The 17,966-nt window shown below is 36.3% G+C and overlaps 1 protein-coding gene across 3 annotated transcripts in view; it reads right to left on the reverse strand.

Moving 5' to 3' along the window:
• TRPC1 (transient receptor potential cation channel subfamily C member 1) overlaps positions 1-17,966 on the reverse strand; it is a 63,653-nt gene that overhangs the window by 3,689 nt on the left and 41,998 nt on the right. For all 3 annotated transcript variants that reach the window (XM_007126487.4, XM_007126486.4, XM_055085565.1), the window contains 3 exons: positions 17,798-17,937; positions 15,972-16,115; positions 6,573-6,748 (listed from right to left, as the gene is read on the reverse strand). In XM_007126487.4, coding sequence (XP_007126549.1) covers positions 6,573-6,748; positions 15,972-16,115; positions 17,798-17,937 — 460 coding nt within the window. The remainder of the gene's footprint in view (positions 1-6,572; positions 6,749-15,971; positions 16,116-17,797; positions 17,938-17,966) is intronic.

Consider the following 17,966-nt stretch of genomic DNA (forward strand, 5'->3'; position numbering starts at 1 on the left):
GGAGCACAGGCTCCGGACGCGCAGCCTCAGCGGCCATGGCTCACGGGCCCAGCCGCTCCGCGGCACGTGGGATCCTCCCAGACCGGGGCGCGAACCCGGCTCCCCTGCATCGGCAGGAGGACGCGCAACCACTGCGCCACCAGGGAAGCCCCCAGGAGTAATATTTTATAAAATAACTGACGTTGGACCCAACATCACAGATATGCCTTACTTTTAACAAACTCAAAAGGAAGATAAATTATTTCTGTTTAATCTCTTACTACTTCTCTGTCTTTTTGCAACACAGCAGGCTATGATCCTGTAATACTTAATTAGATTTTGCCACTTCTTCGCTCAAAAACTTCAAATGGCTCTCAAGCTCAACAGCCCAAAGTCCATACAAGGGCCAACAAGGTCCTACATGATCCCATTACCTTTCTTTCTTTTTTTCCCTCCCTTTATTTCTTTCTTTCAATTGAAGTATAGTTGATTTACAATATTATGTTAGTTTCAGGTGTACAGCATAGTGATTCAGTATTTTTGCAGATTATACTCCATTATAAATTATTACAGGATAATGGCTATAATTCCCTGTGCTATACAATATATCCTTGTTGCTTATCTATCTTATACATAATGGTTTGTATCTATTAATCCCATACGCATAATTTGTCCATCCCTGCTTCCCTCTCCCCTTTGGTAACCACAAGTTTGTTTTCTATATCTGTGAGTCTGTTTCTGTTCTGCATATACATTCATTTGTATTACTTTTTAGATTCTACATAGAAGTAACATTATACAGTATTTGTCTTTCTCTGTCTGACTTATTTGACTAAGTATAATATTATCTAGGTCCATGCACATTGCTGCAAATGGCAGAATTTCATTCTTTTTTATGGTTGAATATTGTGTGTGTATTTACATGGATTAAGAAGATGGAATATATATATATCCCATCTTCTTAATTCATTCATCTGTCGACAGGCCCTTGGGTTGCTTCCATATCTTGGCTACTGTAAATAGTCCTGCTATGAACATTGGGGTGCACGTATTTTTCAAATTAGTGCTTTCATTTTTTTTTGGATATATAACAAGGAGTGGAATTGCTGGATCATACAGTAGTCCTATATTTAGTTTTTTAAGGAACCTTCATACTGTTTTCCACAGTGGCTGCACCAATTTACATTCCCACCAAAAGTGTATGAGGTTTCTCTTTTCTCCACATCTTCTCTGACATTTGTAATTTGTAGACTTTTTGATGATAGCCATTCTGACTGGTGTGAGGCAATATATCATTTTTGCTTTGATTTGCATTTCTCTAATAATTAGTGATGTTAGGCACCTTTTCATGTGCCTGTTAGTCATCTGTATGTCTTCTTTGGAAATATGTCTATTCAGGTCTTCTGCCTATTTTCTGATTGTGTTGTTTGTTTTTTGATATTGAGTTGTATCAGCTGCTTACATATTTTGGATGTAAGTCCTCTGTCAGTCACACAACTTGTAAATATTTTCTCCCATTTTGTAGGTTGTCTTTTCGTTTTGTCAATGGTTTCCTTTGTTGTGCAAAAGCTTTTAAATTTAGTTAGGTCCATTTGTTTATTTTTGCTTTTATTTCTTTTGCCTTAGGAGACTGATACAAAAAATATTGCTATGATGTATGTCAAAGAGTGTTCTGCCTATGTTCTCTTCTAGGGGTTTTACTGTGTCGTGTCTTACATTTAGGTCTTTTAACCACTTTGAGTTTATTTGTGTATATGGTCTGAGGGAATATTCTAATCTCATTGTTTTAAGTGTAGCTGTCCAGTGTTTCTAGCATCACTTGTTGAAGAGAGTGTCTTTTCTCCACTGTATATTCTTGCCTTGTTTGTCACAGATTAATTGACCAAAGGTGCATGGGTTTATTTCTGGGCTCTCTATTCTGTCCCACTGATCTGTTTTTGTGCCAGTATCATGCTGTTTTGATTTCTGTAGCTTTGTAGTATAGTCTGAAGCCTGTGAGGCTTACACCTCCAGCTTTGTTCATTTTTCTCAAGATTGCTTTGGCAATTCAGGGTCTTTTCTGGCTCCATATGAATATTAGGATTATTTGTTCTAGTTCTGTGAAAAATGTTATGGGTATTTTGATAGGGACTGCATTAAATCTGTAGATTGCTTTGGGTAGTTTGGCCATTTTAACAATGTTAATTCTTCCAATCCAAGAACATGGGATAACTTTTCATTTCTTTGTATCATCTTCAATTTCCTACATCAATGTTTCATAATTTTCAGAGTACTGTCTTTCACCTCCTTGGTTAAGTTTATGGCTAGGTGTGATTTTAAATGGAATTGATTTTGGTTTTTTACTTTCTCTTTCTGATATTTCATTATTAGTGTATAGAAACTAATTAACATGCACAGATTTCTGTATGTTAACCTTGTATCCTGCAACCTTGTTGAATTCATTTATTAGTTCCAATAGCTCTTTGGGTGGAGACGTTAGGGTTTTCTATATAAAATATGTCATCTGCAAATAGTGAGTTTTACACCTTCCCTTCCAATTTGGATATGTTTTATTTCTTTTTCTCGTCTGATCACTGTGGCTAGGACTTCCAATACTTTGTTAAATAGAAGTGGTGAGAGTGGCCATCCTTATCTTGTTCCTGAATTTAATGGGAAAGCTTTCAGCTTTTCATCATTGAGTGTGATGTTGGCTATGGGTTTGTCATAAATGGCCTTTATTACGTTGAGATATGTTCCCTCTATTCCCACTTTGATGAGTTTTTATAATGAATGGATGCTGAATTTTGTCAAACACTTTTTCTGCAACTATTGAGATGACCATGTGATTTTTATCCTACCTTTTGTTAATGTTGTGTATCACAGATTGATTTGCATATGTTGAACCATCCTTGTGACCCTGGAGTAAATCCAACTTGATCATAGTGTATGATCATTTTTACACATTTTTAGATTCAGTTTGCAAATATTTTATTGAGGATTTTTGCATCTATAATTACCAAAAATATTAGCCTGTAATTTGCTTTGTACTGTCTTTGTCTGGTTTTGGTATCAGGGTAATGGTGGCCTCATAGAATGAATTTGGGAGTGTTCCATCCTCTTCAATTCTTTGGAATACTTTGAGAAGGATAGGTATTAATTCTTTATATGTTTGGTAGAATTCCCCTGTGAAGCCATCCCATTCTGGGCTTTTGTTTGTTGGGTTTTTTTTTTTTTTTTTACAAATCCAATTTCCCTTCTAGTGATCAGTATGTTCAAATTGACTGTTTCTTCTTGATTCAGTCTTGGCAGGCCGTATGTTTCTAGAAATTTGTCCATTTCTTTTTGGTTGTCCAATTTGTTGGCATATAACTGTTCAAAGTATTCTCTTATGATTTTTTTGTATCTCTGTGGTATTGGTTGTTATTTCTCCACTTTCATTTCTTATTTTGTTTATTTGGGTAAAGGCTGGCTTTTTCTTCTTGGTAAGCCTGGCTAAAGGTTTATCAATTTTGTTAATCTTTTCAAAAAACCAGTTCTTGGTTTCATTGATCTTTTCTGTTTTTTATCTCTATTTTATTTATTTCCACTCTGATCTTTATTATTTCCTTCCTTCCTTCCTTCCTTCTGCTGACTTGGGGCTTTGTTTGTTCTTTTTCTAATTCTTTTAGGTGGTAGGTTAAGATATTTGTTTGAAATTTTTCTTATTTCTTGAGGAAGGCCTGTATTGCTATAAACTTCCCTCTTAGAACTGCTTTTGCTGCATCCGTCAAATTTTGGAAAGTTGTGTTTCCATTTTCATTTGTCTCGAGCTATTTTCTGATTTCCTCTTTGATTTTATCATTGACCCATTTGTTTTTTAGTAGCATGTTATTTAGTCTCCACGTGTTTGTTCTTTTCCCATTTTCCTTTCTATAGTTGATTTCTAGTTTCATACCACTGCGGTCAGAAAAAAATGCTTCATTATAATTTCTATTCTCTTAAATTTATTAAGGCTTGTTCTGTGGCCTAGTATGTGATCCATCCTGGAGAACATTCCATATACACGTGAAAAGAATGGGTATTCTGCTGTTCTGGGATGGAATGTCCTGTAAATACCAATTAAGTTCAACTGGTTTATGGTGTCATTTAGGAACACTGTTTTCTTACTGATTTTCTGTTTGGATGATCTATCCATTGATGCCACTGAGAGGTTAAAGTCCCCTACTATTATTGTATTACTGTCAATTTCTCCCTTTATGTCTGTTAGTATTTGCTTTATATATTTAGGCGCTCCTGTATTGGGTGCATATATGTTAATGAGTGTAACATCCTCTTTTGTGTTGATCCCTTTATCATTATACAGTGCTCGTCTTTGTCTTTTGTTACAGACTCTGGCTCTGTTCCTTTTCAAGTGTGTTTTTCCTTCTCCCCACACCAGGATCTTTGCCCCAAAGGAGGGGGGTGCTGAAGCAATGGGGTTCATGCACTTATAGAGGTCTAATGCACTACCTGTGTAGGTGTCCGTGGCTCCACTCAGATGCAGCCCGTGGTCATGTCTTTTCCCTGGTATTGGCCACCCCAGATCTAGCACTGTGCTATGGTGTGAAGTGAGTGGGGCCAGAGCATCCACTCAGCCTGGGCTTGGGCACATAGCAAGGTGGTCACAGGAAACCCAGCAGCTGTGCTGCTGTCAAAACTCTGGGCTGCTTCTGGGGTGCCGCTGGAGTAAGCTCCAACGATGGCAGCTGCCGCACCACCTGGGCTACACTCCAGGACTGGTTGCCTCTATGTCACAAGGATGAGTCTTTTCCCAGGTCCTGGATGCCCTAGATCCAGTGCCATGCTGTGATGTGGAATGAGAGGAGTTGGGGTATTCTCTCAGTTCGGGCTGGGGAGACCAGCAAGGTGGTCACAGGAAACCTGACAGCCACTAGCATGTTATTTAGTCTCCACGTGTTTGTTCTTTTCCCATTTTCCTTTCTATGGTTGATTTCTAGTTTCATACCACTGCGGTCAGAAAAAAATCTGTGGAATACATTACATAGGGCAGACCTCTCTCTTCCCTAGCCACTAGGGCAGACCTCTCTCTGCCCTAGCAGGGGGCAAGCCAGCACCTGTACTCCTCATGAGTGGCATCCAGGCTTCTCCAGCCTTTCTATCTCTCCCAGGGGTTCTCCTACCAGTTAAGGGGGCTTGTCTCCTATGCGTAGAAACCAGACTGGAACACCCAGTCTGTGGCTTGACCCACTAACTCCCCAGGGCAAGTATCCACATGTGTAATCTCCCTGTTCCTTTGAATCCCTTCCCGGGGCACAGGTCCTGACCAATCACTTTCTTCTCATCCTACCCAATTACATGTATACTTTTCTTACAGCCTTGGTTATACAGGAGTCCTTCTGCCTATTTCCAGCTAGCTTTCAGTGAGAATTATTCCACATGTAGATGTATTTTTGATGTGTTTGTGGGGGGAGGTGAGCTCCAAGTCCTCTTACTCCACCATCTTGATCCGCTTTATTCACCATTACCTTCCTGACCTAATCTACTACAACTCTTGGTCTGATTCACTACATACCATCCACGCTGACCTCCTGGCTTTTCCTTGAACATACCAACCACACTCCCATCTCAAGGCATTTGCATTTGCCATTCCCCTATCTGCCAACGCTCCTCCTCCAGATACCTTTTCATGGCTTGATCCTTCACCAGCTTTATATCTTTACTTGGATGTCATCTTTTGTGAGGCCTTCCTTAACCTCCTACCTAACTAAAGCTACACCCTCTCACACAAAAATCCTCCCTGGCCCAAGCTTTATTTGGGCTACAGGCAAGGGCCTGTGTAATACTGATATATACTATATCAATACTGTGTAATATACTATATATTTTATTTCTATTTTTATTGCCTGTATCACCTCACTAGAATAATAAACTCCATGAGGGTAGTTTTGTTCAGATACTTCATTTACTTAGCACTTAGAACAGGGTCTGTCATACTGAAGGTGTTAGATGAATATTTATTACTCATTTAATCTTATTCCTTAAATAAACTAAAGAATAGTTGGTACATAATAGGAATACAACAAACGTGTAATTCTACACTTCTTCTCCATTATTTTATCTAAGAATGTGGGGAGGTATTTTGTCTGCCTCACAACTGGTTGTTCAATTCCTTCCGATACAATAAATTAGAGAAAAAAAATGTTCTTGAAGCTTTAACAATCTCAACCCTAATGACCTCCTAAGAAGTGTTGAAATCTGAGAGTGCTTTGGTTGTAACAATGACTGAGAATTGCCACTGACAATTAATACTTGAAGGGCAGAGAGGTGGAACATCTCACAATACATATATAGGACCCACAAAGAACTGTCCTGCCCAAAATGCTAAGAGTGCACAAAATGCAAGAGTTCCTCTGTTAAGATAGACTGTAGTCGAGGAGACAATGTAATAACTCAGGCCACTAATTATTTAAGATTCTATGTGTAAAGATGACTATCAAATGATTCATGAAAAATAAGTATTCTTATTCAAAACGCATTTCTTAAAGAAAATTTGAAGTCCTATTTCTGTAGGTATGAATTCATACACACAACAGAAAGATAGGCATATATTTACTAAAAATTTAAAAGACACTCACGAATGGAAGGTATCATTGCTTTGCTGTTCACAGAAGATGCCTACACAGTCCTTCTGTTCTTTTGGAGTATAGTCTTTATCATACAGTTGTGTCAGTCCAATTGTGAAAGAAAACAAAACGAGAAGAAACATTCCAAGAAATTTTCCAAAATCTTGTAACATCTGTCCCATTGAAATCTGTGGAATAGATTACATAGGCATTCATTAAAATCATCAGGAAAACAAAATATGAAAAACTAAATGACCAGGCAAGAAAACATATGATCCACAAGGCTACTCCTTTTTTTCCACCTGTTTGAGATATTTCATCACTTTTAAAACACCAAAAATCCAGCTGCCAAACAAAAAGCCATTCTGATCATGCCAGCACTGTGAGTGTTGGATGGTACATTCCTTGAATCTGGACCAAGTCTGCAGAGGATAATTTTGCTATGAAGGTAGAGGAAGAGACATAGAGATTTAAGAAAAGGCCTAATTTGCAAGGGATGAAAGGAAAATTCTTTGCTAAAATCTAAAGGGAAATAAATGCCTATATTTATAGTTTCGCAAAGTTTACAAATATAAAACCATTCGGACATAAAGTATTTAATTTGATTTTTGCAACCAATTCCAAACCACTTCCTGAAGAACAGCATTTCCCCTCTAGGACTGCCCTAATCTCTTTTGCCAAGGTGATCAATTTTCTTTCATTTGGGGTCTATTATAAGAAAAAATTATACGTGTTAAGTCAAATGAGAGGGTCTAATACTTATGTGAGTATTTACCATAATTTAGACATGTGTAATGCATCTGGGAGCTTTATTCAAGCTTAATTTCATTCTCCTTTAACACTCTTTCAAATTCTGGGGAATAGGTACTTTTCATAAATTCTTGTTATTTAAATTGGCATACAAATTTGGAGAATAATTTAACATTATGCTTTGATCCCGAAATTCTATCCCTAGGAATTTAGCCAACAGGAAGTACACAAAGATGCATTACATACAAGGATTTTCATTGTAGCGCTGTAGAAAAAAAAATTAGAACATCCTAAATGTTGTTGTTAAAAAGAATGAAGTGCTATGTGCTGGCATAGAAAGGTACCTACAAAACATTAAGTCAAAAAAGCAGGGTACACATCATTATTAAACAGCTATTTTTTAAAGGATAGGTCAGATATATATTTTCATATAGATAAGGTTTGATATGCACAGGAAATTTCTGGAAGTTTACACAAGAAACCATTAACAGTGCTTATCTATGGGAGGTAGGACTAGGGGTGTGGTTTGAATCTTCTTTGCTATGTGCATTTATTACTTTTAAGATACAAAAATTAGTGTTTAGAAATAATCCCTCCTCAAATGTAACCCGGCCAAATTTATATAATTAGTGAAATCCAACTTCAAATAAAATTCCGAACTCCCTCGAGCCTGCCAACATAACACATGCCAATCACTGACGATACAAAATAGTAGCAGCAGGCAAGTGGCCAAGCCCCTCCAGGTCACTATAGTGAGCCAGCTAATTAAGTCGAAGAGGTGTGCTAAAATTTTTAGGCACAGCACAAGCTAGTATTCCAGGCGACTTGGAGTGGGGAGGTCCACTATGCCTGACTTTTATGCACTTGACTAGCATGTGGCTCTTTTCAAAATCTTATGCTTCCCTCACTTGGCCCCCTTGCAAAATTCTGATGGAAGAAACAGAAAACTTTTAGAATCCGAAAGCTCAAAATGTGTGAGAAAGAGAAGAAATACATTTCTCTCTTAATCAATGATAGCTTTATTAGGTCACTTTGGAAAGAAATCATTTATTCAGATTGTGTGTGCTTAGAATAAAGCCATATCATGTTAGTAGAGAACCTAATAATTATGACAGTAAGAGTACAATAACTGCTTTAGATAAGTACAGAAAAGATTGGATTTGAAGAAAATTTAGACACTGTGAGCTTAAAGGTAAATAAAGTTTTCCAAGAGTGACTATGTATGCTGTTATAATTTTAATTTCAAAAATGTAGTCCAAAAGTAAAAGCCTTAATATAATATTACTGTTTTAAAGATAAGAGTAATTTAATTTCAATATCAAGATGAGCAATATTTAATGAGAACACTACAAACTTCATGACTTTTTAAAAAACATGGTATTAGTTCTTGTATAACATGGAAGAACCAAAATTAGCTACAGTGGATATCGCTGAGGTGAACATTAGCTTGGAGAGCACACTAATGCAACATTCATGTGAAATGCAAACATTAAAAGCAGTAAATTAATTTTAGTCTGAGAAAGATTATAAGGCTCATTTATTTGTAAAAATAACAATCAAGCTTTCTTACATGTTTACTTATTTTAAACTACTTAGTAGTTTTAATTGAGAAATATGAACAGTAAGTAATAAAAAAAGATGGTAGTTTAAAAATTAATACTGAAATTTACACAGTAGTTAACACTAGTACACACAAAGTATTTTCCTAGTAATCAGAAGAATGGAAATTAAAGAAAACTACTAAGATAGTATAACAAAGAAAGACAGCACTAAAGCTATTACCGTGGTGAACGGTTTGTGTGCTTTTACACTGTTTGTGACTGAAAATTAACACATCCTTTTATAAAGAAATAGAAATACTGAGGCACTATAAGAATCCTATCTTTTGATATGTTAATACTACTGAAGATGTATCCTTAGGAAATAATTTAACAGAGGAAAAAGCCTCATACACAGAGCACTATGTAGAATAGCAAAAACATGCTAAATGCCTGATAGAGGAAAGAGGTGTTATCATTAGGGTGCATATTAAGTGTTCAATTATAAAAGTGGCTGACAAAAGGGAAGAAATAATAATAACTTCCAGTCATTCTTTTTCCAAATCTTTCTCCAGAAAAACCCATAATTATCTGTAGGAAGGATAATCCATCTATCTCATCAAGCCATTCATGCTCAAGATGCCCTTTATATGTGTCAAAAGAATCAAACTGGACTACTTCTCACACCATATACAAAAACCTGAAACCGTAAAACTCCTAGAAGAAAATATAAGTCAGTATGCTCTTTGATATTGGTCTTAGCAATACATTTTTTGATATGTCTCCTCAGGCAAGGGAAGCAAAAGCAAAAATAAACAAATGGGACCTACTCAAACTTAAAAGCTCTTGCACAGCAAAGAAAACCATCAACAAATGAAAAGGCAGCCTACCGAATTGGAGAAGATATTTGTAAATGATGTGTCTGATAAGGGGTTAATACCCAAAATTGTACAAGGAACTCAGACAACTCAAACTTCCTCACTCCAAGCACCCCCTCAGTCATGCTCCCAAGTCCTTTGTATGTAATCTCTAAAATAGTATTCTTCACTTTGTACTTTATTTATGTTTGTCTCTTCTAGCAGTCTTTAAGGGCAGGCACAATGTCAGTAAGCTCCAGAGCCTGGCATATTAATTAAAATACTGAATACAGGGGCTTCCCTGGTGGCGCAGTGGTTGAGAATGTGCCTGCCAATGCAGGGGACACGGGTTCGAGCCCTGGTCTGGGAAGACCTCACATGTTGCGGAGCAACTAGGCCCGTCAGCCACAACTACTGAGCCTGCGCATCTGGAGCCTGTGCTCTGCAACAAGAGAGGCCACGATAGTGAGATGCCCGCACACCGCGATGAAGAGCGGCCCCCGCTTGCTGCAACTAGAGAAAGCCCTCACACAAAAACGAAGACCCAACACAGCCAAAAATAAATAAATAAAATACTGAATACATAACTACTTTTTATATGTCTTTTATGTAACTCTTTACCATTTAACAAGAGGTATCACATATTTTTATTTATCCTGCAAGGTGGGGAAGGCTAGCATTATCTCCATTTCTCCAAGTGACAAAAGATTTAGTGAATTGCTCAGGGTGAAAGAACTAATAGATGGCAAAGGCGGAACTGAATTCTTGCTTCTGACTCCTTGCAAGGGCTTTTCTAAAACATCACTTTGCGGTTTTTATCTCAGCTCTCCCATTAGAAATTTGGGGCTGGTACAATTAAGAAACATTTAGTTCTCATGCATTTTGCATACAAAGCAGGGCTTGTTGAATTAATACACAAATAAATGTATTTTAAAAGATGTAATTGTTAATTAACATTTTGCACCGTCCTTTTTCTAACACTTACTTTCCTGACCTATAAAAGAAATGGCCAGATGCTGCATCAGACTTGCTCATCTACATGCTATTAAAAATTTGTCAGACTTCACCCCAAACTATTTAATCAGCATCTCTGAGGGCAAGACTGGAGAATGTAGGTTAAATGTGTTCCCCACACCATCCTTGCAGCCTCTGCAGTTTTTGAACCCCTACACTATACGACTTCCAATTTTCCCTCTAGCTCTGACATTCCATACTCCTTTCAAGAAAAAATATCCATCCCCAGTATACCCTAAAATGCAAAACACCTGAAATCACTCTTTACTCACAAAGAACAATACTTTACAAACAACAATAATATGCCATTTATGTTATACCGCCCACTAAACTAAGTCTGATAATTATCCAATAAAAACAAACAATTCACTAGGAATAAAGGATGCACTCGTGTGTCACATACTACATTCACTTTCCAAGTTCTCTTGTATTATTTTTCAGGTCGGTCACAGTTACCTCCACTACTCTAAGGGAATGGAGGAATGGATCTAAACGTTTATGTAAAGCCCATGATGCGTCAGGTACTCTGCTATGCATCTGATATACATTGACCCATTCAATCCTCACAACAGATACAGAAACTGAGACTCAAAGAGAAGAGGTAACAGTAAGTTATGGAGCAAGATGCTGAACGAAGCTGTGTGATCCTGTCTCTTCCTTCTTGTCTAATCACCCAACTATCAGTATTAAAGGCTGCGTAAGTCATTTGACACACATGGATAAATGAAGAAGAATTTTAAAAATCTATAAATTATGAAAGCCTGCCAACAGAAGTATTGTACAGTAAAAGTTAATGAGGGACTCATATTACTCAAGAGAACTCTGAGAAGCAATTCAGCACAGTGGTTAAGACCATTAGCTCTGGAGCCAAACTACCTGGGTTGGAATCCCAGTTCTACTACTCAACCGTGTGACCTTGTACAAGTTACTTAATGTCTCTACACCTAAGTTGCTTCCTCTGTAAAATGTAAATAAAAGAGTCTGCCTCTTCGAATGGTTGTGAGGATTGAATGAGGTCATAAATGTAAATAAAGATCTTAGAATAGTATCTGACACACAGTTAAGGACTCAAATGTTCACTGTTAATATTACTATTATTCACGATTATTTACAGATTGTGTCTTTTTTTTTTTTTGGTTGTTGAAGTATGTAACATTACTGATTTATGCCCAATCATGTCTCTTACATCTGCTGAGGTAGATTAGCTGGCATCCTGAACTCAAAAAAGCGGAAGAGCTAACTTCAAACAGCAGGCTGGCCTCTGGAGTCAGACTGACGCAGGTTCAGCTCTTGACTCTGCCACTTAATAGTTCTGTGAACTATTTCTCTCCCTAAGCCTTAAACCCTCCATTTGTAAAATGAAAATAAAAAATAACAAGGGTTGTGATGAGGGTTAAATAAATGGAAAACATATAACAGAGTGCCTGGCCCACATGAAATGTTCAGTAAATGTTAGTTGTGGTTATTATTGGGAACAAGCAGGTACAGCAACAGCTAGGATGTAGCCCTATTTCTCCATCAGATTTTTTTGTTTTCTCAGACCAATCAGTGCTTGTATTTACTCAACCCCATCTAACAAGTTTTTCAACTCCATTCAACAAACAGACATTAAGTCCATCATATGGAGAAATTCATTCTCATGGGAGTACGAGTGTAGGAATAGATTTTCTAGTGGTGGACACACTAAAGCTGGTGCATGTCCCCTCTCCCTGGAATGCCCTACAGCCAATCTCCTTTCAACTCATCTTTTAAGGCTTAATTTCAGTGTCATCTCTTCTGGGAAGTCTCCTCTAATGCCTTCGACTGAAGTGAGTACCCTTCTTCTGAGCTCTCTATTACAGCATCTACCATTCCAAATGTCATTGGCTTGTCATCCTCAGTGAACTATGCATTCTTTAAAAGGAGACTGCAGCATACTCACTTTAGTGTTCCCAGTGTCCAGCACCTATCAGGCACTCAATAAATGTTTATTGAATGAATAAGTAAAGTTTCAACAAGCAAAGGATAGTCTGGGACAGCGGTCCCCAACCTTTTTGGAACCAGGGCCTGTTTTCGTGGAAGATAATTTTTCCACATACGGGGTGGGCGGGGGGGGGGATGGTGCAGGCGGTAATGCAAGTGATGGGGAGCGATGGGGAGCGGCAGATGAAGCTTCACTCGCTTGCCTGCCGCACACCTCCTGCTGTGCAGCCTGGTTCATAACAGGCCACGGACTGATACCGGTCCATGGCCTGGGGGTTGAGGACCCCGGGTCTGGGACATTCTAAACAGGGTAATAACATAAAAAATGACAAGGAAGTGGGAAAGTACAGGACCTGTGTGAGATCAGTGACTGGTCTTGGTCCAGATGGAGAAGTATTTCATGAAGAGATAAGGAGATGAGTATATAGTGAGCAATGGCTAGAAAGTAAGGCCCGATTGTAGAAGGCCATCTTCCAAAGTCTACCTACAACATGTCAGAAATTTAACAAATACAATCATACAAATTTCAAGTAATAGAATAAAGGATTCAATCACTGCTGAATCAGGATCATTTTATGTATTCCACTACAGGATAATTCCATGACCTTGCTTTGCCTGGTAGAGTCCCAGTTCACAGCTGTTGTCCCAACTTAGTAATGAATAATATCCTTTTCATTCTCCAAAGTGTCTCTATTTGGATAATAAATTATAGTCATTCTAACTAAGGGAGAGATCTGGACTCCTACTGAAGGTTATATAACCAGCTAAAATAAAAGTCTGTCAGCTTCTAAATCTACAAAGATTTGGAAGGAAAAAAATGTTAGTAAATGGAGATAAATTTAACAAACAACTGCAGTAATCACATAAAAACATTATCTGACACAACATGTTATGTAAAGAAAAAAAGCTGCACTTTAGCTAAAGTAGTTAACTTATTGTCAATTTTCCTTTTGCATTTCTTTTCGCTTTATATTCATAACTGGATCACTTTTAATTGAGTTCCTTGCTTCTGATCAACAAAATGGAAGAAAATGTATTATAAATTTTCTGCACAAAATTATTCTAGAGTTCTTTGTCACCAATATGTTACACAAATCTGTCATGTCAATAAGATTACACTGGAAAACAAATAACTTTATTGGAGAAATTTTTTAAGTAAAAGCCTGAAGATAGGACTCTACAGATTCTTATTAAATATCTATTTTTCACCCTCTTTCTGACTAACCAGACCTTGGTTTCTTGGGGGGAAATATGCTCAATTAAAAGTACTCATCTCCTCAGAGACACAAACAGCCATGTGACCCAATTCTGGCCAATGAGTTGTAAGTGGAAGTATTTCATAGGCCTCGAGGAAAAATAATTGTCTTCTTGTTAAAAAAAAGAAAGACAGCTGGCTCATGCTCTCTGCCTTTCCCCTTCTTCCTGCTGGATGCAGACTTTATATAATGACTTGGAGCAGGGAACCTGCGACCGTAAGAACCAGTCACACTCGAAACAAGTTTATATATTTGCAAAACTCATCAAACTATACAGTTAAGATGGGTACATTTTACTGTATGGCAAATTATACCATAAGATAATCTTTTTAAAAATCATTTGCTGGACTAGATCATAATATTTAAACATATATTATGATTAACCTGTAGATCTTTTAAAAAATAAGAGCACAGTAAATATTTGTTAGCTTCACTTAAATTATTTGCTAGTTCTATGGCTATTAGAACAATATAAAGTACCCTGCTGGAGGAGAAAATCACACACCACAGCTGAAAAGACAAATAACCACTTACGCAGTATTTGTATACATGTCTATAGTTCTTTTGGGAAAAGATTAAGTCAGGAAGACCTGACTCAACAGGTCTAAGAAAAAGAAACAAATAATTTGCTAAGAAATAATAATATACTTTTTCCTTTTTAACTCGTTGTAAAAATCTGTAAAGAAATTTTCAGTATAGAAACTTAGTGATACCATCAGTTTTTAGCTAAAAAACCAAGACAACAATGTGCATGTAGAAATACTGTGGACTCTTGATTAAAACATTTATAGAAGATATTAGTGATAAAATTAAATCAAAATAACAGATAGTCTAAACCAGTGTTTCACAAACCATGTTTTGGAGAAAAAAAGAGACCTGAGCATATTTCATGAAAAATGGGTAGGATGTTAACTGAATTTAGGTGATGATAGTTTGAACAAGATCAAACAAGTTTCTTTACTTCTTTCTCATAGGCTTTAATGTGATAATGTGCACTGTGAATTCCCAAAAGAGGTTATACAGAATGCAGTGTACCCCAAACTTATTTCAGCCCAAGCATCTCACAGGACTTGGCTAAGAGAGAGTCACACTCCAGGAAACACTTTTGGAGGATGACAGCACAAGCCAAATCAAATGGGGTTTTTCCTACATAGTTTGTTTTCATATCTCTGTTGGAGAAGGTAATTATGCATTTTATTTAAAATATCTCCTTTAAAAATACAAAAAAAATCTAAATTGTTAGTAAATTTTGACTTAACAAGGAAAAACGAATATTGCTCAGGTTTTCAGACTTACAAAATAACAAAGTATTATGTAGAGCTGGTCACCAAGCAGAACTGACTCCACAATTCAAGAACAATCAACTACTAAAATCTGTAGGGTACATGCAACCAATTATGAGTCCTTTCTTTAGTGTAAAGAGACTTAGAATTTAGTCCTGGACTCTCATGTATAATAATCATACTACTTTGAAAAGAAAAAAGCTCAATTTCTTTAACTATAAAGTACTGTAAAGCATAAAGTTGGACTACATAAGCTCTATGAAATTTTTTAGCTCTAAATACTCTATTTTCCAACTTACTACATTTGATATTTATTAAGCAAAGTAAAAGAGTATTTTGTTAAAATATAACTTACATATTTTCAAAATCATCATGAAGTATGAATTCTGTTTGTACAACATCTCCCTTATATTTATCACTTAAAACTTTAAATGTGAAATTCATTTTGGTAAAAAGCAAAATTTTATGTCCCTCTACTGTCTGAAATATAACTATATTTTAATACATCTACTTCTATGAACTCAGGGGAGAGGGACAATGGACCACAGCTTAACAAAGTTTGGAATGTCTAAAAGCAAAGAATTATCATTCAGCCAGAAGCAAAGCAGATGAACATGCTGTGACTTTTCAACTGTTAACTATTTTCAAAAGCAAAGTTTAGCTTTAATATCATGAGAAAACAATGTTCCAGTGGACAAGTAAAAGGTGTAGTAGTTTTACCAATTTTCTTCAAGAAATTTTAATTACTTACCTGTAATGGACCCAAGATAGAGCTTGTTGTATACATAAAAAAGAGACGAAGATAACTCAGAACATTGGCAAATGCAAAAAGCCCTTCTGCCACCAGTGTAGGATGGAATGCATCCCAGTCCTTCCGATCAGCAAAATCATGAAACTAAGGTGAGGAAAAAAAAAAGCCAAAGATAAAACAGCTCTCTCAAGTTAGGAAAATAAAAACAAATATTCTGACTGTTGAAAGAAAACTATTTCATGTCTCCTTGTGGGGGAACTCCATTTATGTTTTATAAAGTTCTCTTCTTTTAATAGAAATAACACTGTTTTAAATAAATAAAAGATTTCTACATATGTGGGGCAATATCACTTGTGCTATATAAAGAGGTTTTCTCAGAAATTCTTATGTTTTAAAAAACTAATGTTTTTAAAACTGTCATTAAATTTTTTATGAATGAAATTTTTACTAGTTTTTCTTAAATTCCACAACACAAACTTTAAGAATGTGTGTTGTCAATTAATTAGCTATCACATTAAATTAACCTAGCCCTTTGACTCAGGATTCTACAATGGCCCATAGACGCTTTCTCCCTTCTAAATAACAAGAAAAAAAAGAGTGTATTATTATACTTAGACATAGAATGACCACATGTTCCAATTGCCTGGGACAGTCCCAGATTACATACCAGTTTTCCTGGCATAATTATTAATTGTGCCCCCTTTCATTTGTAAAGTGTCTTGGTCTGAATAATAAACTATATGGACACCCTGCTTCTAGAACTAAAGAGACCAGTCTAAAAAAACCAATGACCATCAACCTCTCTATCAAACCATCTATCTATATATGATCTTTTTATTTTCTTAATAACTTCACAACTCTGGTCATTGAACATACCTAATAAACATGTTTGGTACTACTGATCAATTACAGGAATAAAGGTTTTTAATAAAGTGATATAAGATAACCAGTTTGCTTTCTCTATAGTTTATAAATTAGTCAAAAACCAAAAAATATTATATAAATAGTTTCTTGAACGTGACGCCTCAGAATTCTAAACTCAGGTGTAAACAAAGATAGTTAACATAATCTCCATTGCCTTTCCTGGGCTTTTAATAAATCTTTATAAAAGTAACATTATAAGATGTCTATAAGGTTAGATTTTTGTCAAATTTTATATTTAAAAATAGAGGAATCAGAAAATAACCAAATTTACATAACTTTTTAAGCTGTGGAAGATAATAGTCATGATTTGGATTGTGTAAAACACTATATAATGAGTTCCATTCAGATAAACTTTTTCCTGATAGATATAAAGATATCTAACACTAATCAATTTAAGTAACTTTGTGTTACTTAGGTTAATGAGGTAATACATAGGTTAATGAGGTAAGTGAACCTAGCTCAGATGTAAGGAATTGGCATTTGGTAGAAAGAAAATGCCTAGACAGACCTGGATTTAAATCCAGTCTTGGTTTCTTACTGTGTGGTCTTGGACAAGTTACTTATTATCTCTGAGCTTCCTTTTCCTTATTTGCAAAATGGGGATAAGGACATCTGTCTCATAGAATCCCTGTGAGAATAAAATGAGATAAAGTATAGCAAGTATCAACCATGGTGCCTGGCATAAAATAGGTAACCAACATTTAATGGTAATTAACACCCTTGAAGCTATTAGAAAGGAAGGAAACAATGTGTACTATTCCCTTGCACAAGGACAGGTTTAGAATGAAAACACATCAGACACAGATTTGGGCCAAAGTAACTCTGAGATACATAGCTAAATATCCTGGTTTTTTCCTAAATAAACTTCACTTGTGCCTCCAGTTGACATAGTTAATAGTCACCTTGTTGTGAGCAACCACTTTGAGGGCAAAGGTTGCCAAATAAAGTGAATTCATGACAAAACTGAGTTGATTACGTGATTCTTCTAAAAAGTCTTCCAACCCTTCATACCAGAGTCTTTTAATGTCTGACCAAATCATCCCTAAAAAAGGAAGAAAAAAAAATCAGACA

The sequence above is a fragment of the Physeter macrocephalus genome, chromosome 1, assembly GCF_002837175.3.
Source record: "Physeter macrocephalus isolate SW-GA chromosome 1, ASM283717v5, whole genome shotgun sequence".
Taxonomy (NCBI): Eukaryota; Metazoa; Chordata; class Mammalia; order Artiodactyla; family Physeteridae; genus Physeter; species Physeter macrocephalus.